This window comes from Manis pentadactyla, chromosome 4, assembly GCF_030020395.1.
Source record: "Manis pentadactyla isolate mManPen7 chromosome 4, mManPen7.hap1, whole genome shotgun sequence".
In the NCBI taxonomy this organism is placed as follows: Eukaryota; Metazoa; Chordata; class Mammalia; order Pholidota; family Manidae; genus Manis; species Manis pentadactyla.
Genome location: NC_080022.1, coordinates 65260403 through 65285695, shown reverse-complemented (window position 1 = coordinate 65285695; position 25293 = coordinate 65260403). Strand labels below are relative to the sequence as shown.

The 25293-nt window shown below is 43.0% G+C and overlaps 1 protein-coding gene across 2 annotated transcripts in view; it reads right to left on the bottom strand.

Moving 5' to 3' along the window:
* Positions 1-25293, bottom strand: part of AK5 (adenylate kinase 5) — a 228262-nt gene that overhangs the window by 27080 nt on the left and 175889 nt on the right. For both annotated transcript variants that reach the window (XM_036890337.2, XM_036890336.2), the window contains exons 11-12: positions 3162-3325; positions 1099-1215 (exon numbers count right to left, since the gene is read on the bottom strand). In XM_036890337.2, the coding sequence (XP_036746232.1) occupies positions 1099-1215; positions 3162-3325 (281 nt within the window). The remainder of the gene's footprint in view (positions 1-1098; positions 1216-3161; positions 3326-25293) is intronic.

Genomic DNA, 25293 nt, shown 5'->3' with positions numbered 1-25293 from the left:
CTGCTACTTACTAGTTGTCACTTACCAGCTATGGCTGTGTGACTGGGGGCAAGTCATGTAACCTCTCTGGGCTTAACTCATCACCTTTAACATGAAGAAAATTACTCCTTTATCTAAAAAGGTTACTTAAACAGATATCAAATGAAACAATATATATGAAAATGTTTTAAAACTCATCTAAAGAGATAGCTTCATAAATATTAGTTCTTGCAGGTTCTAGAGCCATTGTTTAATAAATGGGGACAATTGTTTCTGTCTTGCTTGGGCTTTGTAAAGTTAGATGTGGTACATGTAAAGTGTGTATATAGGACCCAGACCAGAGTAGGTCCAATACATGACAGCTCTGAGGGTTTTCACTTACTGCTGTTCCCCTGTGAGTGGCCCTGACCCACCGTCTTCACTAGGAGAGGGTGGGACATGGCAGGGCCGAGTGGTGCCTGTATTTGATTCCACCTGCCCAGCATCTGTGCCCCTGCCTCCTTCTAAGGGCGGCCCTATTTTCCCCCGGGTGACTTCCTTTCCCTTTCTCAGCCTGTGTGCTTCATGGGTGCTCATGCTCCCTCTTCCCTTTGCATCCCACTCTGGCCCTCCAGGCTGGATATTTCACCATATGCCCCCCATCTTCCCTTTGGCCATGGTGACTGGTTCAATGATGACCTAATTCAATGAATTTTAAGGTTAATGAAGGTCAATCCCAGGATAATGAAACACTACCCTGGGTCTTCTGCTGGATCCACTGGGAAACAGAAACACTTCCATGTGAGGTCGCTTAGGGCAGCAGGAGCCTGAACCAGGAAACTGAGGCCAACACAAAGGAAAGGAAATCCAAGAGATGGAGAAAGACAGTTGAACAAATTTGAATACACGGATCCAACCAAGTGTGGACCATTCCTGGACATTTTAGTTACTTGAGTCATAAATTCATCATCATCATCCCCCCACCCTCTGTTTTTATTTGCCAATTTGTGTTAGTTTTGGCTTGTGTTTTCAAAGTTTTGATTAATGCAATTAGGAAAGGTATGGACTCTGACTTTACCCTCCAACCTCAGTGATGCCCCCTAGTTGTCTTCTGGGATGACCCCCACAACAACAGCTCACCCGACGTCCGAACTCTTCCCCTTGCTTCACTTCCCGAGGATAGTCATCAATCAAGAAGCCCTTGGTGCTGCCGAGGTTGGCCCTCATGGCCTCCATCAGGAGCTCCAGAACGATGCCCTGGAGCAGGTGGAGAGTGGTCAGGACCTGAGCTCTTCCGCAGAGAGACGTGAGAATTGCCACAGCTCTCCCTTAGTCACCCCATTGTGGGAGGGAGGAAAGTTCAGGTAAGGTTCACAGCGGATAGCAAGATGCTGTGCTTTATCAATTTAAAGGCTCACTCCCCAGACCCCCAAACCCCAGTTTATTGTCTATAAAATTCGTGGGTATCTAACAATCGCTGCTGGGTCACAGTTGAATTGTTAGTGTTTTTTTCTTACTGGTATATTTTTATTAGTTATATTTTACTGGGGTGTCTTAAAATAATGGCATCTTAGACTAGATGAAATACAGTGGCTGTATTTCATATGGTAGCACTCCATGAATTAGGCGTAATGGCAGTTTAAAACAAGACCAAACATGGTATAAAATGTGCCTCACTGTTGATGTTTTTCCAGTACATATTTTATAAAATTTGACATCCCCTGACCTGAGAAGACTTTCAGTAGATATGAAGTAGCATTTTCTGGCCGTACCACTTTCTCTGTTACAGATTTTGATTTAACCTGTGCTTATGGAAAATAAGGGAGGAGAGATACATGTGGCTTGGGAACAGATGTAGGAAAAATAGAACCAGCTGCCAAAATAGGGGTAATTCTCTGTTCTCTCGCTCCCTGGCATCTTCTAACTTTTGGCAGGGGCCTGGAGGATGCAGCCATCATAAGGGGGTTAGAAATTATCCCCAGATAATAATGAATTAACTCCTCATGAAGTTTATATTCTAGTGAGGAAGCCAGATAATAGACAAGCAAATGAATGTATAATACATAATCAGATAGCGAGAACTGCTCAGAACAGTTACATTTAAGCAGGGCAGAGAGATACAGAATGCTGAAGGTGTGATTTTTGATGGGGTGGCCAGGGAGGCCTCTTTGATAATTCATGATGTTTATACAGAGATCTGGATGAAGTAAAGGAGCAAACTGTGCACAGGTAGAGCTCAGGTTGAGGAAATAACAGTGCAAAGGCACTGGAGCAGGAGCAGCCGGGCTTACGGCAGGAATGATGGGGGGCCAGGGGCTGGGTGGGAGTGAGCAAGGTGAGAGTGGTGGGAAGCAGGGGGCTCTGGAGTTCAGAGCTGTGGGAAGGACTCTGGATTTCATTCTAAGTGTGGTGGGGAGCTCCTGGAGGTTCTGGGAAAGGGAATAACACAACTTGATAAATGTTTTCAAGAAATCACTCCGGCTGCTGTGAAAAAAGTAAAGTATAGGGGGAAAAGAGTGGGTGTAGGAGGCCTGCTCAGGGGGAACTGCAATGGTCTGTTTTTTTTCTTGAGGACCATTCTGGCTTCCAAGTGGGAAATAAACTGCAGCTGTTTTAGGAGGAAGCATACAGCTCTGTTAGCTGATAGGGATTGCACTGGACAGGCCATAAGTACAGAGCCTAGCATGTGTGGAGGCATGGCAGGGATGTGCATATTTTGATCTTCATGGCATTTGGCTTCTCAGAGATGGATGGTGACTTGCAAAGAAAAAAGATACATAAAAGGGATATCTTAAACCACACAAGGATTATACCAAATTTCAAGATAGTGCCATCACACCTCTCAGACTAAACCAAATGCTATTTTTATTTTCCAGAGGGTTCTAATTCTAGATTCTGGTGCAACCACGCTCACCTTTGCTTTGAAGAGTTTAACTCTATAATGGGGACCAATCTGGGAGGAAACTATGAAATAAGCTAACATTCAAGGGGCTGGCAGAGCAACAAGACAGAGGAACCTGGGCCTGGACAACCTGGTCGGGCAGATGGGACTCTGCTGTGGATCTACCACCTGCCTCTAGACAGTCACATCTGAGAAAAAGAAAACCTGCTGTTGTCCTTTCGGGTTTCTTTGCTCCACAGCTTACACAAACCGCAACCCTCTAGAATATCTCCCCGGCCCCGGGAGGCAGCAGGGCACTTACTGCGGGCGCCAGGGCTCCACGGGCCATGGTGTCCCTGATCACCTTGCTTCTTTCAGATCCTGATGACAGCTCATTACGCAGGAGCTCTCCAGTGGAGAGATGTGTAAATCCATATTTTTCCACCAGCTTTCCACACTGTGTGCCTTTGCCAGAGCCTGGGCCACCTAGAAAAGAAGTCACGTGTCAGACTTCCACCCCAAGTCTGGTGCCTCAGTTTTGATGGTGGTCACCTGGTGAGCAAGCCTCAGCACTTCACTCACAAAGTGTGCATACAGTACTTGATTTACTGGGAGCTGCGGATACAATGGGGAATGGGGTGCAGTCCTTACCCTTAAAGAGCTTACCATCCATGGACAGCAGGCAGGTGTTATAGGCAGACCACAAGCTGTTACAACAGATGGGCCAGTGGGGAGGGGGTCCAGCTGCTAGAGGGGCACAGGGCAGGGGTGCAGAACTCCGTGCTTGTTGAGATGCATGTGAGAGACGTTTCCTGGGGAACTAAATCTGCTCACGGGCAAAGTACTGCCCACAGGACCTGATGCACAGTGTGTGCTGAAAATGCTAGTTGTTAATTTTGGAAATAAATTGTTCTCATTTTCAAACCATCATGAACTTACAGAAGGGTTAGAAGTAAGTAGAGTACAAAGTACTTTCTAAAACATTTGAGAATAAGTTGCCAGTCTGGTGTCTAATCACTATAGAACACTAGTGTCACTTCCTCCAGACAAGAAACCAAGCACATCCTCCTACACAACTACATCTGCAGACCCCACCGGACCGCAGGTGAACGGCCCCGCCACGCCCGCTGAAGCCGGCGGCTCCAGGGCAGCATCACGCACGGCCTTTGGTTGTCATGACTTTCTGGTCTCCTTCTGTTTGGGACAAGCTCCTCTGTGTTTCCTTGGCGCTTTTGAAGGTTATAAATAGTTATTTTGTAGACTATCCCTCAATATGATTTTTGTCTGTTGTTTCCTGGTTATTATTAATTCTGAATTCCTGCCATATTCCTTTGATGACCATTACACGATGCTGGAGAGGTAGCTGGAGTTCAGGGCCACGGGAAGGACTCTGGGCTTCATTCTACGTGTGGTGGGGGACCCTCGGGGGTCCTGGGAAAGGGAATAACACACTTGATAAACATTTTCAAGAAATCACCCTGACTGCTGTGGAAAGAGTAAAGTGTAGGGGGGAAAAGAGTGGATGTAGGAGGCCTGCTCAGCAGCAACTGCCGTGGTCTGTTTCCTTTCTTGAGGACTATTCCAGCTTCCAGAGGGGCAGTGCTGATGACACAGTACCTTGTCCCCGCAAGTTCAACTAGTTGGTAAGTTGTAAGATTTCATATCTGAAAATAATACCTAACTTTGCTGAGAGCTTACTGAACAGATCACTGTTCTAGGAATTTTATGTGTATTAATTTAAAATAATCTTAAGATTATTATACCCAGTTTATAGGTGGAAAGCAGAGGAACAGACAGGTTAAGTCAGCTGCTTGGGGCTGCACAGCTAGTAAGTGGCAGGTCCAGGACCTGAAGGCGGGCCGGCTCCCAGGCGTTTTCCTCCTCCTCCCTGCTGGAGCCAGCTTTGCCTGGCTGCAGTTCAGGCCCTCCTGCCCTCAGCATGCGGCAGCCTTTCCGCCTCTGCCTGGGGAACCAGGTGCAGCTGTGGAGCCCAGCAGACCTGCTAGCAGGATGCTTTGCCTGAAAAGCATGTCACTTCCCATCTCCACAGCATTTAATGGCCTCCCATTCCCCACAGAATAAATCCAAACTGCTCAGAGTGCCAGCTCAGCTTCTAGAATCTAGTTCATTTACTCTCCAAACTTTTTTTTTTCATTTCTTATCCTTGTCCAACATCCATCATACACTGTCCCTTCAACAAGCCATTTTTCAAGGCCATTGTGCTTTTGCTTCCCGAGGTCCTCAGTCTGGAAGGTCTCCTTCCTCCTCTATCAAGATCCTCCTCATCCCTTAGGCCTAGATGAAACGTTTGCCTCTTCTTCCAGGAATTAGACTTCTCCACCTGTGGAGAAGATGAAGTTTCCTATGGCCAGATTCTCACCTGGCCCTGGTCAGCTTGCTCACTACACACGTGTGGGCAATACATTATCACTGACTCTATATAAAGAGCTCCTCCCAGGGCTCTGAGTTGCAAGGCTGCAGGAGAGCTGAGGCTGGAGTGGTGGCAGCGCCGAGGACAGAGACTAAGATGGCTGTGGGGGCAGAGAGGCCCAGAGGCAGGGACTGGTTTGCTGCAGGCAGACTTGCTCTGAATGGACGGGATTCTAGTGACTGACCTGCCACCATGGGAATAAAGTTGGGTATAAACCCTTTCAACCCAAGAACATTCCACTGTCATTTTTTCAGTCTCACTGAATCCATAATGAACTTGTCCAGGACTGAAACACGCTGGCAAGACACCCCCTCACCTCCGCTGGATTGAGTGATTTAAATAGCACTGGGTGCCCTTGGCCTGTGTAACATTTGGTCCCAGGTCCCTCACAGCACTTTGTACACAGTAGGTGCTCCATAAATGTGTGATGAATCAAGATTTTCTGGCTGTAATGATACTGAACACTTGAATGCAAATCATGACTGTCATTTTAGTGTGATAGGATTTATGCCTTAACTCTGCAATTTTTCTTGTCCTCTTTTCATATTCAAAAATCCTGTTTGGGGACAGTTGACAGCTTCCCTCTTGAGAAGAATATTAGTTGTCCCTCATTAGAAGGACCTCTCATTCTCTCTCCTTTGCTTTGGAAGAAGATAATGGAAAGGTCCATGTTTTCTATCTTCTGCTCATCCATACAGCTGCTCTAAGCCAAATGGGGAGGGTTTAGACCCCTCACAGTATTGTCATGGGTGGGCTAAATGTAAGAGGAAAACAACAATTACAGAGGCTAGCAAAAATAAGGCAGAGCCCGCAGAAGGAGCAGCCAACTGCCAGCTAATGCCATTTTTGCTCCGAGCACTATGGCTCCTGTCTCCTGAGATAATAGAAACGAGAGTGTGGGAACAAGAGAAGGCCACTCAGTAAGTGAGGAGAACGAGGGGCCGAGCTCCTGCAGATGCCACAAGGGTTTCTGTGGGCAGATTTACCTGGGAGCTCTTTTCCTGGGATGGCTGGAAGCCAGTCATGTGGAAAAGATATTTTCAGATTTGACTTACAAGGAGAAAATGCTGTGTTCTAATTATTTCCTTTAGTATCCTACTAATATGACTATTATAGTTTTTGCTCCTCTAAAATGTTATTTAATAAATTTCAACACAAAGGGAATTAAACATCTTCAGCTCAAATTAACAACAGCTGTGTGTTAACAGCAGTCGCTGCCCCGGCTAGAAACATTTGGTGGGAGCAACAGCTGCAAATTCTTAGCATTTCTTGCCCAAAGGGTGCCTGCACGGTGGAATTTTAAGTACTCTGCACAATGCCTTGATTCTTCCCAGGGCTCCAAGCCGGAGAACAAAGTGATTTTTATCAGTGCAGTGAAGACACAAAAATTGCTAATAGAAACATGAATTTTCATATACTGTCACTTACATGTCTACGAAGCTTTAACTTATGACTTTTAAAGAAAAAACAGTGGGGCCTTAATATCTCTCCAGGGTAATTTGTTACACAGAAAAAAATCTTTTGAGGTGCCACATATCAGAATGAGTGGGCTGTGTTCTCTGGTGACAAGATGACTGATAGCAGATGAAGCGCTGTCACATTTACTGTCATCTTACTGATTTTTAGTGTGTCTTTCTTTACTCAAGGCTTAAGCCCCTCAGCAAACCTATATAGAAACAATACTGTGTGGTGTGATTCACAAAGCGAGTCTGGAATATAAGATTCCATTTTGAAGGGGTCTGTCAACACTTAAAAAAAAAGGTGAAAAATCTTTATTCTCAACCTCCAATGGAATTAAATTTTTTTTTTCATGTGAGGCCAAAGGTGCTATATTGTGAAAGGTGGAAATACCGAGAACTTGCACTTTCCCACTTTTCAGCTCGGTATGTATCTTGCCCTCACGTTCCCACAGCACCGACCCGAAGGAGGCGCCTGCAGAAGAACGGCCAGCCCAGGGGCCCGGGTCTGCATCCTCACTCTGCATTGAGGTCCCTGGTGATCTCTGAGGTGGAACCACAGGTGGCACCTGAGCCAGCGTGTTTGTTACTTAGTGGAGTCAGCCTCTTGTGGCAGACAGCTCCCGGATTCACTGGCTGCGCTCTGCAGGACAAGACCTGCTTCTAAGCCACTACGGCAGGGTCACGGTGCTTGGCCTCAGGACAAAAAGAAAGAACAGGCGAAGCTGCTGTGTTCTATTCTGGGCTCAGAAAGAAAGCCCATGCATATAAGATGTCAAGTAGATAATTAACTGAACCCAAATCTAAACAAATGCATGTAGGTAAATTTTGATTGTTCTTTTATTTTAAAATATTTAAAGCAAGAATGGCATAGAGCAGGTTATAATGTCCTTTGATGGAATTTTATTGTATCTCGTTAACTGTAGGATGCAACTGGAATTAAGCATGAGGCCTATTAATACAACGCCTCATTTGACAAATGTCTGCTGGGCGGCTGACACAGGTCAGACCCTGTGTTAAGCACTGGGAGTAAAAAGACTCAGAGGCCTGTCTCTCCCCTCGGGGAATTCACAGTGTGAAGGGAGGACAGCAGGTGAAGCCGGTGCCACAGTGGTGGGAGTGGGTTCTGAGCCAGGCTGCAGACGCCCCTGCAGAGGCACTGGGTGGACCCTCGGTCCAGGCAGGAGAAGGGGAGTTGATGAGCATGCATAATACCTTTGCTATCACAGGGGAAATGTGAAAAAGAGGGGAGTAAGGGTGAGCTTGGCATCTTCAGCAATGTGAGCGGAAGCACGAACGTGTCCTGCAGAGGACGGCAGACGGGGCAGGAGTGTGAAGGACTGGGAGGGGCAGGTGGGGCTGGCAAGAAACACTGGCTCCGCCACTTAGTGCTTGTGTGGCTCTGGATGAGTCTCTTAATTTCTGTGCCTTAATTTCCTCACCTGTAAAATGGGGGAAATAAGAAGCAACCCCCTGCCTCACCTGCCTGTGGCTCTCCCTTCTCCTTACCTCCCATACCCGATCAGCTGCTGAGGAACTTCAAGAAGTGGGGTCTGCATTTAAAAAGTCGCTAAAGTCTGTCCTGTTGTCCCAAATCTTGGTGAAAAGTTCCCTTGTCCTAGCCAAATAATTGGCACCTGGTAAACGCTCCTTACAGTGGGACATCATCGCTCTAGTTCTTCCAAAGTTACATCTGCAGGGTGACATCTAGCAAATCAAAGTTCGAATCAAACAATCCAGCCACAAGCATGGGGACTGGCAGTCACTTGGAGATGTTCAGCTCACTTGTAGGTAATGAAGATATACAATAAGGTACATATATGTGTATATATATAATTTCTCTGTGTGTATATATAAATCTATGTTTGAGAGAATATGTACAAATACATTATTATCTGGTTTCGAGAACTCATAACGTTTATATTCTCTAAGGCAAAGGAGAGTGGACAGCATTCTCTAGGTTTTAATTGCCATTGACAAGGTTTGCCAGGCCTTAATTACCAACCCACCCCAGCCTCAGAAGTCTTTAAACTCTTCAGCACCAATGACCTGCATCACTAACCAAATTTTAGTGCCTTTTTGATCTGGCTGAATCTGAGAGTTCACCTTCTCTTGGTCTTTCCACCCATTTTGATCACATCGCCCTCTCCCTTTCTCTTTCTCCTTGACCTCAATTCTCAACTTGTTCTCTGCCCTTATCATAACCTCACTGAATTGGTCCATTCCCTTTGGGCTTTACTTACCTCCCTTGTCAGCAGGATACCAGGCCCTTTCTAGTAACTGTGAATCCTGTGCCCTCTTTGAATTCTACTGTGACTGCCGTGAGAACCACCAGTATGCTCTCTGCCCAGCACATCATTTACTTCATTGTGGCTACTCTTGGTTGGTAAGAATTTCTTGAGAAACTCAGAAAACTGAGCCAACTGGGTCATGCTATCTAATTGCATAGGAGCTTTTAATGCTTCTTGGCAGATATGTTTTCTTTTGCTGATACCAAATTGGATGTGCATGGATGGATCCTCGTGTATTTCCGGTTGTTCTCAAATCCTCAAGCATATTCTTATTCCTCTCTTAACAGCATTTTGAATCTTCCTATTCATTAGGAAGGTAAATATTATTTTCTTTCCTCAACATTTTCAAAAAGTATGTGTCTTCATCCTTTGTCCTCCAACCATCCTTTCTCCCATTTAGAAGACTTTACATAACTATTCTGCTTAAGACTACTTCTCTGCTTTGGCTCTTGCAGAATGTTGGCATTTTCTTTGGCAGCACTGTTCATAGTATATAATATCTATCTATCTGTCTGTCTATCTATCTATCTATCTATCTATCTATCTATCTATCTATCTATCTATCTATCTATCTATCTAGTCTATCTATATCCATCCATCCATCAAATCTATCAATCTATCTATCTATCATTTACTTAAAATCGGTCTTCCCTATTAGAGTTGGATATCTACAAGCACAGCATGTGGATTTTCTTTTCTTACCATGGTGCCCAAACACAGTGCCTGAAACACAGTGAACACTTTATATTAGTGGCTGAAAGAATAAACAATTGAATGATGAATGGATCCTTTCCTCCTTCCTGCTCCAGAAACTTGATCCTCTTTATCCTGTCCATATTAAAGTTATTCCTCTCAGCACCCTGTCTTCTCTCTTCTGTGTAACAACGTGCTTGGTTCTCCCCAATCCAAATGAAAATATTACCACCATTGTCTGCACCCTCTAGTTACCTTTATACTCTTCCCCATTCTTTTCTGTAGCCTAAAACTGCCTTTTTTCCATTCCCTCCTCTTTTACTGACTCCCTGTCCTCTTGCAAGCTACCTCCTACCTTCATCATTCTCAGAAATTGATCTTTTAATGTTCAATAGTGATTGTATAATTGTCATATCATTCAGTGACCTTCTTCTAGTCTTGGTCATCTTTTGACTATTTAGTGGAATTCACTACCACTGATAAACATCCTGGAGTCCTCTCCTCCCCTGGCTTCCAGGGCACAGAGTCTGCCCACATTCTCTCCCTCCTTTGCCAGGCTGAAGCTCACAGAGAGTAGAAACTGCTTTGTGTATATTAGTATCCCCAAAGGACTTCCCATAGTGTCACAGGCAATTGTTAAACAGAGCCAATGTCTAGGATCCTTGTGTTCCCCAAAGAGAGACAATTTTATTCCTTTCCCACAAAAGGAACACTGGACCAACTGGACCAAAGGACTTGAGTTCCAGGTTCACATATCAGAACTTTATCTGGTTTGACGACTCTGGTCAGGTCACTTATCCTCTCTGAGAGTCCACCTGTTCATTACAAAATACGGATGATCAGAATGTCTATTGATTGTGAGAACACAATGAGGCAATACATTTAAATTGCTTGGAATAGGAGCTGGCATAATGAAACACTCAATAAGCATTGCAATTATTTTATAAAATGAAGCAGCTAGTGCTCCTGATGTTTCAAAGTCCTCCCAGCTCTAACATCCCATGATTTTACAAAGATTAGACACAGCACTTTCTAATGTGGTGCTATTTTAACATCTTTAAGTATGGATAGTCTTCACAGTTATAGCTTGTGAAGGTATAAAATAACTTTTGCAAATCAAACTATCCTATTTTTAGATAGTTCCCACAGCTCTTTAAAAACCTACAGATTTCAACCTACTGAAATACTACCTTTTCTGTAAATTAAAGTGGACTCCAAGGTTAGGTTCAGGTTTTTGAGACCAAATGATTTCTTTCAGAGAAGAGCTATGACGCCATCAGATCATGAGTTAGCCATGCCCTAGGAACGGTCCTCAACCATAGTGGGCCTATGAGTCATGTTCAGCATTGTGTGTGTGGTTGAGCTGTGTCACCACACTGAGTTTCAGCAGGCTATTGCTGGGAACTGACTCTCTGACCAGAAACAGTTGAAAAAATAGGTTTTTATCCTCGAAGACAACATCTCTATTAATTCTGAAACACACTGCTGTTATGTGGTGACTAGGATGAAATCTGCTAGTGATAAGATCAGCTGAAGGTTATATGGAAGAACTTTACTGGGACTGGGAACCTCTTGATGGCAGGGATTATGCCTTGTTTATCAGGGCCTAGTGTGTAGTAGGCACTCTATAGTTGTTAGGTCAATGAATGAATGAAGGAATAAATGGATGGTGAACAACCTGGGAGCTTTGTGGAGGTATCCTCGTACATAACACTGAGAGTTAGGAGTCCTTGGTTCTAGAGTTCTTCTATTTTGAACTAGCTGAATGATCTTGGGAGAGTCACACTTCATCCTTGGGTAGCTAGCTTCCTTGTCTGTAAATTGAAGGGTGTGGATTTAATTAGTAGTTTCCTGTGTTATTCTATTACTCTTTCTAAATAGTCTAGCTTCCCTCCCAAGTGTTCCTTCCTGAGGAAGGGTTATTCATCCCCAACCTTTTGAATTTAAGAGTCCCCAAATGACTTGCTTTGGCCAATGAAAGGTGGGCAGAGGTAGATGTGTATCACATTTCAGCAGAGGTTTTCAAAGCCAGGACATGGTTTTCCACATTTCTTTTCTCTTTGCCATGATACTGGCAATGTTTCGGACAGTAGGGGCTCAAGCAGCATGGCAACCAGAGTGAAGCCCAGCCAACTGTTGATGAACATGTAACATTAGTCCAGAACAAGAAGATGAGAAGGAGGAGGATGAGAAAGAAAAAGAAAAAGAAAAAGAAACATCTTTGTTGTTCTACATGGCAGAGATTTTTAGGAGGGCTATTTGTTACTACAGCATAACCTAGCTTATTCTTACTGATACTTTCCCAAACTTGACTGTGCATGAAAATCATCTGAGGATAGTGAAAACCTTTCTGGATCAGTAGATCTCTGAACCTCTGCATTGAGGTTATAGTTTCAGAAAGTTTCCTAGGGATAGTGTACAGTTATCTACAATTGACTCTGAAATGTGTGTAAGGAAAAAAGATGTATTGGTAGATGAATAAAGGGATGGATAGAAGGACAGACGTGATAAAACACATTATGGTAAAATGTTAATGGTAGAATCTAGGTGGTATATGTAACAAGTGTTCACTGTGAAATTCTTTCAGCCTTGCTGAATGTTTGAAATATTTTCATAATAAAAAAGGTGATCATTTAAAAAATTCTCCAGGTGATTCTGATGATTAGCCTAATTTGGAACTTCTAAACTAGATAACTGAAGGAAGGCAGTTTGCTGGGAACTCCCCAGTGGTCACAATAGGGAATCTTTGTTGATCTTTCTTTTAATATTTACAGTGTAATAATGCAGAAATAATGGTTCTATCATGAATGAATACTTGCTATGATGGTTAATAAAAACTCTCATTGCTTTATCAAAAGCAGCAGCATCCTCTCTCTTGCAGATGTTTCTTTTTGTTTTCTTAGCTTCAAGCTGAAGAAAATAGGAGAGGGCTATGGCCTATTTTGTACCAGTGGAGTGGTTCAGAGACGGTCATGTTTGAGAAGTCATTGCTGACTTTCAGATAAGGGTATCTGATTCATTATAACCTTTTTAATGGAAGCAAAAAATTGGGAATGTACATGACAATAGGAATAAACTGAATACATTATAGCAATACAAAGGAATGTCATCATTAAATGATGTACCGAAAGAAGACAGATACAAACAAATCCATACAGTATGATCCATTTATATAAAGTTCAAAAATACCTATGGCATCCCTTGCAGGGGGCCGTGAATAGAAAGGAGCACAAGGGATCCTTTTGGGATGCTAGTTGCGTTCAATTTCTTCATCTGTGTATTACTAAGAGGGGTTTGTCCACTTAGTGAAAATTTATCAAGCTAAATACTTATAGAGTTCCTATTTTTCTGTTTCAGTTCAGTTACAAAAGGAAAACACCCTTTAAAAATGACATAGTATGTTCAGTTTCACAGTCTTGGAAAGATACTTATGCTATTTTACATACAAAAAAATAGATTTTAAAGTTGCATGAACCTCATTTTGATAATAACTATATATTTAAAAATATATATACACAAGAAAAATACCAAAAGGAATATAAGTCAAAATCTTACTGTATCACCTCTAGGCTTTGGGATTTTGGGTGATCTGTTGTTGATACATGTTTTCTAGACTTAAGATGTGTTACTTCTGTAAAAAGAAAAGAAATCCTTAAATTAAAAAAATTTCTGGCAAATCTGTTTTAGGAGAGATTTTGGCTACATATGTCCAGAGACATGAAGGCATGGGAAATGCTAAGCATAGAATTTATTCATTCATTCCTTAAGTAAATATGGAGAATCCACATACTGAGGTACTGGATTGCAGCACTGAGGACATAAAGATGAGAATACAGGTGCCCTGCTCTCAAAAATATACAGCCTATAAAATAACAGAAGAAGCTGGCCGTTTTCAATTAGATGAAGAGATGACTCTAAATAGGAAAATTATATACATCTTCAAATATTTGAATGGCTACAGTGGTGGAGAGAAAGCTGATTTGTCCTGGTGGCTCTGCAGGGCAGGGCTAGACTGAACGGTGGGAGTTTAGACAGACAGAGTGGGTTTTGACTTGAGTGTTGGGAAGACCTTCCTAAGGACACAGAGAGACCCTCTCATTGACAGGGGAGATGCCAAGACTTTTACTGCAGCTCAAGCCTAGGATAGTCTGAGTTCACTGACACCACAGTGGGTCTGAGAGAGGAGAGGTGGCTTTATTGTGGTTTTAGTGGGTAGCCCAAAGTAAAAACAAAAGTGGGCAGCTTCAGAGGAAGCACTTCAAAGGTAGGGTGGCAGCCTCCGCCCACTTGCCAGCCACTGTCCTGATTTTGAAAGGACAAAATCACTCCCCTAAAGGGACACCCATCTTTAATCTACTTTCTACTGCTGCCATGATCATTGGTGGTAGCACTGACTCCACAGAGAGCATTTTCCATCTATTGTTTTGGTAATCTCACAGGGATGATTAAAAACCAATTTTTTTAAAAGTCAGATTCACTTTCTGGGCTGCCAGGAGGTGGACTGCACTAGACTCTGTTGTAGAAATACAATATCTATTTTCTCCTTTCAGTAAAAATTAAACCTCTTGGTTTTTAGATGGGCACATGGCTACTTGGAAAATAGACTATATTTACCACATTCCTTACTGGTAAAAGTGTCTTGTGACTGATGGAACATAAGCAGAAATGTCCCATTAAGGACAACTTCCAGGAAGTGTCCTTAAAGGGAAAAAGCATGTTTTTCTCCCCCATTTCCTCTTTTCCATTTAATGAACTTAACACATAATGGCTGGAGCACCAGCAGCCATTATAGGACATGAGGTGGCTCTGGAGAAGTCATATAGAAGAGTAACAAAATATAAGTAACTGAGTCTTTGAGATCACAGCATGTCATACTAGATGATAACTATTTGCACATAGATTTTTATGTGAAAAGGGAATTTCTACCTTGTTTAACTACCATTACTATTTTTAAAAGCTTTCAACTGAACTAAAACACACTCATTCAGATTCCAAATAGGGCAAATTGTTATTAGCTATGCCATTATTCATAAGATAGTAAATGCCTTGTTGCTTAAAGTATTGAAATTAAGGCTGGATGATTATTTGTCAGTGATGCTCAAGATTCATTTCCTAAATTGGCCAGGTAATTAAGCTAGACTGACTTCTCTCTGAGCTCTGTGCTTCTCCTGCTGGAGAGGAGTGAGTAAAATGGGCACAGTCTTTCATTTTACACATTCCAGTGATGTGCAGCATTGGGATTAACATTTTAATTCAGGCTTATTTTTTTTGGAGAGGATTTGATAACCAGGGCTCTGATCAGTTATTTTTGTTTGGTCTGAGATACTTCAAAAGCAAACCTTTACTAGTTGACATCCCCCCATCCCTATTTTCCCTGACAGCATTAAAACAAAAACCTGTGAAACTAGAAAGGTAAATAGGAGATGTATACGAGCAAATGCATCAAGAGCAGTTTTTCCGTCTTGGTCTTTCCATGCCTGCTCACCAACCCCAGACCGGTCCTCGGTCAACATCACCTTCATCACATCATTCCTCTGCATCCAGGGCTTCCATGATTTGGTCCATTTCCTTCCTGCTTCTGAGCTATGAGGGGCATATTCCTACTACTGTGATTTGTTCTGTATTTAAAGTCTCCCCTCTTGGAATCCCTCTCTTCTAAGCCCTCTCTTAAATTTAGGGGGTCCCATCCATTCTCTGAGGCTCCCCTCGGTTCTAAATTTCTCCTGGAACTAGCTACCACCCATTCAGCCATTGTGCTTTCTTTGTCCTCTCGCCCTTGCTAACATTCACTGATAACTCCTTTGTTAATTAATGCTATGCTGTCTTGTATTGGTTCTAAATTTTTCTTAAGCATCAATTCTTGCTTCATCATACAGATAGAAGCCCCTTGAGGGGTGGGGACATTAAAATATTTCAAGAAATTCTCCCCTGTACTTCCTGCAGTAATGATGTGTATTACAGCCTTTTCTTGCCCTCCCATCAGTAATGACAGTTTAACAACACATCAGCTCCAGCCCATACTCCCTTCTTTGAATGGTAACACTCAGAATCAGTACCACAAAGGCAATGCTTTAGTTGCTATCTGTTTTGTATTTTGCTTCCTGTTATCTATGCCACCACTGGTGGACTGGAACTTGATTCTGATACAGAAGCCATATGCTACTTTATTCAGCAAAACTTACTAAAAGCCATGATTTTTTGTTTTAGTGGGAAGGGGCCAAGAAGACTTTACGAAGACTCCATACTGGTTGTACAGGACTCATTCAGAGGAAGAGTCCCTTAGTTATGGTTTGTTCTGAAAAATGGCCAACACCTATAGTTTTGCTTTGAGCTCAAGGTGGTCGTTGGTAGAAGACAGGTCAGTACACTTGTTTCTGACAATGGGTCTTTATTTACCACAACTACGCTTGGGAGCTTCGGGACACTAACTTTTTTTCCTGAGCTTTCCTCATCTTCCACTTCAATTCATTCATTCATTCTAAAGATACATACTGAATGCCTACTAAGTGCCAGGCATCCTGATAGGTGCTGAGAGAAACAAGAAGAAAAGGAAAAAAAAAAGGGCACGGTCTCTGTCTTTGAGATTTAGTAAAAACCATTCTCCAATTAGTTGGCTGTCTTCGCCTTCAGGCAAGTGATCCGTGGAAGGGAATCCCAGGCAGACTCCAGGAGACTGCTGGCTCAGCCAGGCTGCTTACTGCTTAACATGCCCTTCCTTTCTCAACAACAGACATTGGGACCAGGGGTGGTCTCAGGCTCGCCTCAACAGCTCCACCCGGAACAAGTTGAGGACTTCCAAGAGAAATAAGACCATAAGACCATGTTCTCTGTGTGCTTTGCCTGTACCAGCTTCCCATTCATTTACCATAAGAGTTAGCTCAAGCAGGGAAATATGTAATTGGAACACATAGGTCACCTCTCCTTAAAACTGAGGTCGTGTGGCTGGTGTGAGTCGGTGTGTGTGGCTCTAACATGGTGATCCACTTTCTGATAGAGGCATTCCTTGAAGCATGTATGGTAGGACCATAAAGAGCATGCCTTCAGGTCAGTGCCCCAGACAATATGAGAAAAAATTATCAACGTGGTCACATGACCATGTTACGTTAAAGCAAAATAGCTGTGCTCAGTTACAAGAGGAGAGAGTCTTTTCTTCTTGACCACCTCATGGATGGTTTAAATATGTTTCTTTATAGCTAAAAAGATGTTCTGAGACTCTTGGTTCTGGAGCCTGGAGAAAAATGAAAGGCAAGTACTTTGGGAATGTTACTTTGAGGAAGGCCAGAATAGTTACCCTCCCCTGCATCCCTGGCTTGTTTTCCTGCTTCATTCCTCAAAGTTAAACATGTCCTCCTACAGCGACATCTGTGCTGTGTTGTAAACAACTGCAGCAATGTGTCCACAAGAGGAAATGGCAGCCTAGAGGCAGGGTTAATAAGCCCAAAGCCTAAGAGATACTTTCTCACTCGACTCTCTCTGCTCCCAGCCAACCACTGCTGCTCCAGGTGAAACCCCGTTTAATAGGTCGTTTAAGGGAGTGTTTACTTTTAACAAAGGACACCAGAAACAGATGCAGAAACTTACTACCTCTTAACCTCTGTTACGGCCCCCCCATGTTGTAGGTACCTTCCCCGTGTTCCGATTCACTTCTGATCCCATTCTCCTCCCCGCTTTCCCAGGCTCCTATCTTCTTATGGGTTGTCTCCCCTCACTCAGCATCTAACAGTTACAATGACAACTAACGCTGCTGAATATTTACTAAGAGCCCGGTGATATGTGTTAACTTATTTAGTCCTCACATCAACCCTATGGCCTGGGTACTACCATTACCTCCACATTACAAGCAAGAACGGGTATAAGGATGAGGCTCAAGGTCACACAGCCGGGACATGGGGGAGTTCTGAACTCAAGGAGTTCATGCTCTCAATTAGACTCTGTACTGCCTTTCTCTTAATAAAAACGTAAGTGACTCTCTCATATTTTAAAAATATTCCACTCTTGACCTTCCTTTCTCTTTAGATACTGCCCTAAGTCTTTTCTTTCTCTCAGTCCAGTTTCTTGGAAGTATAGTTGATACGCATCCTCATTTTCTTACCTCCCGATAACCCCCGAACTCACTGGCTTTACACTTTTCTGTCCCACCAGAACCCCTCTCACCAAAGTCATCAACAACTCCTTGGTAGCCAAACCCAATAGACAATTTTTGTTACATTTTATTTTACTTTCCAAGATGGAAGCTCCCTCCTCCGTCGCCTCCTATGAGGCCGCGTGCCCTTGGCATTCACTCTGCCTCCTCCTCTCTTCTCCTGCGGCTCCAGGTCTCAGCCTCCCTCCACCTCCCTCTCCCCAGGCTCAGGGTGGTCCCCACACGTGCATGGTTTCGCCTGTCATCGATATCCCGGCAAATTCTACATCTGTGTCCACAGCCAGAACTTGTATTTTGGGTACCATATCTCAAAAACCTATTGTTTAACGTATATTACCTCATGGATGTTCCATAAGCATCTCAATCTTAAAATGTTTAAAACTGAACTCTTCATCACTCTCTCAAAACCCATTTTTTTTCCGTATTCCTTATCCCCTTGAATGGCACCTCTGTTTACCTGGTTTCTGAGCCAGCCACTCGTGAGTCATGCTAATTTCTCACATTCACCGGTACACTCAATGGATCTTTATGACCTCTTGATTCGACTTCCTAAAATCCCTTGAATCTGTTTTTCTTTTCCACTCTGATGGCCTCCTTGCTCCGCACCTGGTGACTGTCCTGATGACCTCCTGACTGGCTTCCCTGGTGGGCACTAGGCTCCTCTGGGCCAGAGCACGCTTCCCAATCTGAGTCTGATGCCACGTGACTGACAGGAGACTTGACGAGTCCCTGTTGCTGCAGGATGCAGTCCATACTTTTCAGCCTTTCACGGTCTGCACTTTGCTCCTGTCTCCAGCTCTGCCTCCCACCTCTACGGTCTCCTTGCACACTTGTTCTCCCTCCAACCTCTTTCTTCCTCAGCGCTTGGCCAAGTCCTTTTCTTCCTCAGCACTCAGCCCCAACCTCCCTTCTCTGCTCTTGGACACACACTCCAGTCTTTCTCTCCCTACTTATGCTCCTGCCGTTGCATACATGAACCTGTGCTAACCTGTGCTTCCTCCCTACAACATCCTTAAGACTAAGGAGCCTCATCTTCCATCTTTGCATGCTCAGGCCTGTTACTTTGCTGATATATAGTAGAAACTCAATAAATGAATTAAATGAATTAACGAAAGTTATCCAAAGGAGTATTTACCTAATGCAAGAATCATAGGAGAGTTAAACAACCCTTCTGATGTATGTTTATCCCCTGGTCTAGGCTGTTTTTTCCGCTACCTCCATACTAAGCCATTGTTTGAGATCAATATGCAGTCAAGGTACTCCATTCAAACTACAAAGAGAATCTCAGAGGTACCAGGTTCCCAGAGATGCACCCAGCATCATATTCTCAAACACTTGCTCATTCTTGCCCTGACTCTTCTGAAGTATTTTTGGTAATGCTCACATAAAAGTGCCTATGACATGCCTTCTTAGTAAAAGATGCAGTGTATGTTCTGAAATCAGTGTTGGGGGAGGTGGTGTAATGGTTGAGATACTCTATGGATTCAAATGTTTTCCTGTTTTGAATAGAATTCATATAATTGGGAGAAACATGGCTGGGGCACTCAGAGGTCTGATTCATTGATATTCATTTGATGAACTATCATTTTGTTTTCGTTTTCAGATATCAGTAGCTAGATACACAGAAAAAAGTAAAATAGAAAATTGAGGCATTTATTCAACTTATTGTGGCAAACTTCCTTCATCCACTCTCCTTCCAGAACCTCACCTATGTTTTGGCCTCTTCATCTACAGACACTTTAAGAGCATGGAGCTTGGAGAATAAACAACTGAGGTCTGAGTCCCAACTCTGTAGCTTCCTAACTGTGTATCCTTGGGAAATTTACTTAACCTTTTGGAGCCTCCTTTCTTTATCTGTAAAGTGTGGAAGAATATGAATACTGATAATCAGTGTGAGAATTAAATAAGGTATGTTTAAGGGCAGCATGGTATCTGGAACATAGTAAAGTCACCCATTTTTGCTAGTTTTAAAACTCTTATTAGGTACTTAAAGTAAATATTTTAGGGGTAGAGAATGGGGACTTTGATTTTATTCAATTGCCTTTGCACTTCATCTCCTTGGGGCTGTGTCTCTGTTGTATATGCTTCTGATGAAGAGAACAGTGTATTGACTCACTGGCTGCTTGAATTTGGGGTAGATAGAGAACAAATATTATTTTGCCATTTTAAAAGAAATTGAGAGAGGCTAAGAGGTTAGCCCACGGGACACAGAGAGTTTGGACACAAGTACAAGATTTTGGGTGTTCCCTCATTTCCAGGGCTGGATCCTGCTGGAGTCTGTAGCATCTGCCAGCATCCACTGATCACCTAAGATCAGTGGGTCTTAGAAGAAGCAAAAGAGTCTTTCAGTGAGCCAGGCCTGGAGATGTGGCCTTGACTGAGTGAATAGGCTGAGTACCTAAAACTTCATTCTGTTGGTCTTTCCAATAAGATCTCAATAAAAGGGTAGGGAGACAATGAGTGTGAAGTCCCCATTTACATTACCAGGTAAAACACTCACTGTGTTCTTTTCTTTTTAGCAGTAATTTGCCCTTCTGGATGACTCTTAATTAACTTGGCAACATTTCTTTCTTTGAGGAAATAATTTTAAAAACATGGGAAAAACCGACCCCATTTCTGTTATGTCATGCAGTTTACAAGGGTTGCTTAATGTCCTTTTGAATCTCACAACTCTTCAAGCAGAGTAAGCCCTTGATAAAGGTTTAATTTGGTCTGATCAAATGATGAAAGTGTTTTGTTTTAGTTCAACATTACTTCGAGACTTTTTGCTGTGAAAAGGCTTAAGTAGTTAAGTAGGTTTATTGTCAGCACACAATGCCTGCTTTTCTCCATCATTAGAAAGACATCCCATTGGTTTGTAAATGCATCTGAGGCTCTCTTGAAAACTGGCCCAATGTCTGTCTTGCTTTACTCTCCCATTCTGAATGTCCTGGTCTTTGAAAATATAGGCATCAGCAAAGAGGGTGCCAAAGGGGCCTCTCCCAACTGCATGCCTTCAGGGGAGACAGACCTGTAGCAATCATGCGTCTGTGTCTAGTGCAAGGATGATGCTTCACAGTGAGGGCACACCTGAGGCTGGAGGGTCAGGATGGAAACTTGTTCCTTCCTGGAACCCAGCCTAGCTCATGAGCTTCCTGTTTTTATTTGTGGAAATTCAAGTCTAGTCTGAGTTTCTTAGTCTCATCCACCCAGTGTTTCTGATAACCTTGATAGTCTAGTTTGCTAGAGACTGTTTGTGTCCCCTTCAAATCCATATGTTAAATCCTAAAGCCCAAGGCAATGGTATTTGGAGGTGGGGGCTTTGGGGAGCTAAGTAGGTCATGAGGGTTGAGCCCTCATGGTGGAATTAGTGCCCTTATAGTAAAGCCTCCAGAGAGCTCCCTAGCCCCTTCCACTGGGGGAGGTTACACGAAAAAGCTGGCATCTGTGAACCAGGGCACACAGACCCTTGCCAGACATCGAATCTGCCAGTGCCTTGATCTAGGGCTTCCCAGTCTCCAGAGCTGTGAGACATACATTTCTGTTGTTTATAAACCACCCAGTGTATGGTATTTTCATTATCGCAGCCTCAATGGACTAAGTCAAGTTCAAAGTTCAGTCTCCATGTCAGGCTATTCTTCCATCTCACGGGTTTTCTTCACGCTTCCTACAGGCCTACATTTCCTGGGGCTGCTGATCCCTTGAGGTGTGCCCTCTCCACCTTCCACCAGTCCCAGCTGCAGCGCCTCCTGCTGGTCCTCCCGAGGCATTCCTCTTTGCTCAATTCCGACAAGCGCCCAGACTTTCCTTTCAGGCATCCGTGCACCGCTAGGTACAGAGAAATATTCAGAGACTTTCCAGGCCCACGGGAGCCCAGAGAAACAGGGGATTCCAGTAGATGCACCTGTTTTTCCCTGACCCCTCCCCCACATTTGTGAGATTATTTGTTTTGAAAGGACAAGTGAAAGCAAGGCTCAAGGCACGTTTTTCCTCCAAGTTCTCCCAGATGCTAAGTCTGGGTGTTCATCTTCCTGCTCCATACATGTCCTACCCTGATTAACCCTAGGGTGGTCATTCTCAAAGTGTGGTCCCCAGACCCTGGGGGTCCCAGTTTTCAGTACAACACTGAGAAACTATTCACTGCTTACTGATGGTTTAGAAGCAATGGTTGTAAACTGTGGTGCGATTCAAGGCAGTGGCATCTGACTCTACTAGTCATGTATTCTTCACCACCATGAACTGGCAATTGAAAAAGGCAGTGTTACTTAAGAATATCCTTGATGAAGCAGTAAAAAGATTAATTTTATTTAATTTTGACCCTTAAGTACACATCATTATCCTATTTTATATGGAGTACATGTAGGGCACTTCAGCACACAAAGGTATAACGGTTTCCACCAGGAGAGGCACTGTATGTTCGAGTTGCTTCGGTAGTTGCTTCTTCAGGTGAACACCATTTTTACCTTCTGAAAGATCGACTAACAGCTAAACTATGGTTTTTCAGACTTGGGGATCTGGCAGATATTTTCTTGAAAAGAAAGAAAGTAAGGGAGCCTTTGTTGCCAATGATGAAATCCCACACTTTCAAGCCCCAGATCCATCACTTACTAGCAAACTATTTAATGCTTAATGTCCATTTAATGTTTCTAATATCTTAAAGTCAGGATGAAAATATGAAAAGTCAGGATGCTGATAATACTCCATAGAACAGAGCATTAAAAATGATGGTATTGAAAAGTGTTTTATACAGGGCCTGGTGTGTGTTAAGTGCTCAAAAAATGTTGGCCTCTACTATACCTACCTTAAGTTAAAACAATCAGACTGTTTTTCATTTTTCGTTTAAACAAATATGCATGTCAATATCACAAAAAATATTCAGTCTGAGCCGCAAGTAGATACTCTCTAAAGATTTAATCAACTCATAGATCTTTGAGAACAAGACAATGAAATGACAACAGGGTGACAGTGAAGTAATGACAGGCATTGGAATATTGAGCTTTAAGCAAAAATACCCATTTCTTCAGTTTACTCAAGGAAATAAACAGGATTGGTCTGCAATATTTAAAAATGCACAAAATAGAAAATATTATAAAGATGTCTCCCAAAGCTTACTACTTAAAAGCAGTTTATCAGCACCAATGCTAATGTGCTGTGTCCATCTGTGTCCCAGACAAAAATCAAAGTTACAGCAATTGAATGATGTCTGGTCATTATGCTATTTGTATCACATATCTGTAAATGATTTTCCAAATTGCAACACTTCTACCAAAGCTTGGTAGGAATTAATGGGCACTCAAGTTATGTCATATTTTGGGCATAGGCAGGCTATGAAAAGCAGAGAAGGGAAAAAGAAGCCAAGATAGATTGGATAATAGCAAGAAAATGATCAAAAGGATAAAAAATAAGAGAAAAGGAAAGAATTGTACCAGAAAAGGTTATGAAAACTGTAGGATCCTGTTAGTGGGACATAATGAGGCTCTTTAAGGATATTTTTACATTTTCCGAATAATTTTCTATTCTCAGCAATGCGTGAACCCTAGTTGTGTACATGAGCACAGTTCCTACAGCTTGCGTGTGAACAGCCAAAGTCCACAGAACCTTTTCAACCTGTTGATCACCAGCCCTTACCCTGTGAGGTCCCTTTTCTATCCTTCTGAAGGTATTTCTTCATAGACAGCTACTGAGCTGCCTTCTTCACTAACAAAGGGGTAATATCCGCACAACATTCAAAGGGCCAACGACATCCAACCTTGCTACTCTTCCCTGTGGCCCAGTGATACACCTCCTCGGAACATTTCCCCATTCAGACAGCAGCCATGCTACTACCTGCCCCCACTGAGGCCAATTTTGCAAATGAGCAAAAAATAGCACCGGCTTAGGGGAGGTGGGAAAAGTTGGTGTTGCTTGTTCTCAGAGAGAGGGTAGCAACTACACAGGGTAAGCAGCATCTGATTAGACTCCTAATTAACCTGAAATCATCTTAATAGCCACAGCAACAGCAGCCTGCCTGTCAGGTCCAGTTCAGGAATTCCAGTTGCTATTTTGGTTGTTATGAAAACTGACCACCCTGCTTCCTAAAGAATACATCATTCCAACAAATATTTGTTTTCCCAGTTATTGCAGGGCATCTAACTGAGGGATGCAGGCAGAAGGGCTGGAGGAGCACAGGGGAGGTGGGCTGCTGGTCAGGAAGGAGGACCTCATAGGGAGCAGGACTGAAACCTGGCCTTGGGGGTGGTTAGGTGGGGGAGGACACCCCCAAGTGGAAGGCCTGGCAAAAGCAAGGGAAGCTCAAGGGATAATAAAGACGTAGGCAGGACTGGAGCCCAAGACTGCCGTGGGGCGTAGTGGGAAGCAGGAAGGCACAGGGAGGCCAGCCGGGAGAGAGCTTGGAAGACCAGGCTAAGGAGTCTGGGCCTTTCTGTGGACAAAAGGAGCCAGGATACTTTAAAACAGGGGAAGAGAGCTTTAGGCACATTAATTTTATCTTAAGACTAATAGTAAGAACATCAATCAAGCTTCTGGCTAATGTTCCAACCCCACTTGTCCGGGTAGATGTCAAGATAATAATTTGAAAAGTGAAAATTTCAGCCATCTTCTCATATAGATAAAACCACACTTATTTCACTGAAATGAACTGATTCTTTAATTAAAATTCATCGGAACTGCTATGAGTGTGTCTATGACATCCTCTGTATTTTAACAAGCTTCAAATTGACCTGCAATATAAAACAGCCTCAAATACCATTCTTCCATCTGTCAAAGAAGTGCTTAGAACTAAGACCTTAATTTTCAAGCAGAGTAAACACCCTCCTAAAATACTCAGTAAATACCCTAGGAGAACAATCATTTTTTTCTCCTATCATTGTGGCTTTGCACCTTCTATTGCCCAAACAGTAAGCTGAGATCTTTTCTTTTTATTGAAATGGTGACTGACCAATAAGTTGAAATATAGGAGAGTTTCACTGATAGGAGTAAAACCTTCATTCAGAGCAGCAGTTCTTAGAGTAGTCTGTGGATCCTTGGGGGCCTCCAGCTTTGTCTGATGCAGAAAATGTTACATTGTGCTATCTGACTTTCTGAAGGGCACAGGACATAGTAATAGATGAGCTGAGGTTTTTAGTTACATCTGTCTGTACAGATGGAAGGGATATTGGAAAATACTTCTCAAAATTCAGTTGTGAGGGTTAAGCGGTGAATAAATCTGAAATAATATTATTGCTAGAGACAATAACAACCACTACAAAGCATGCTGTACTATTTTTAGAAGCTTTTTAAAGTACACATTATTAAAAACCAGATTGTTATGTGATAATAAGGACTCATTCTTTGCATTCCTGAACTTAAGTTTAAAAAGTCTGTCCTTTTCCTAATTTGGCCCCAAGGATAAAAGCCCAGTAGAAAGTATAATTGTGTATGGCTATGATGCCAAGAATTGAATAAAGTTTATGTGGAAAGGA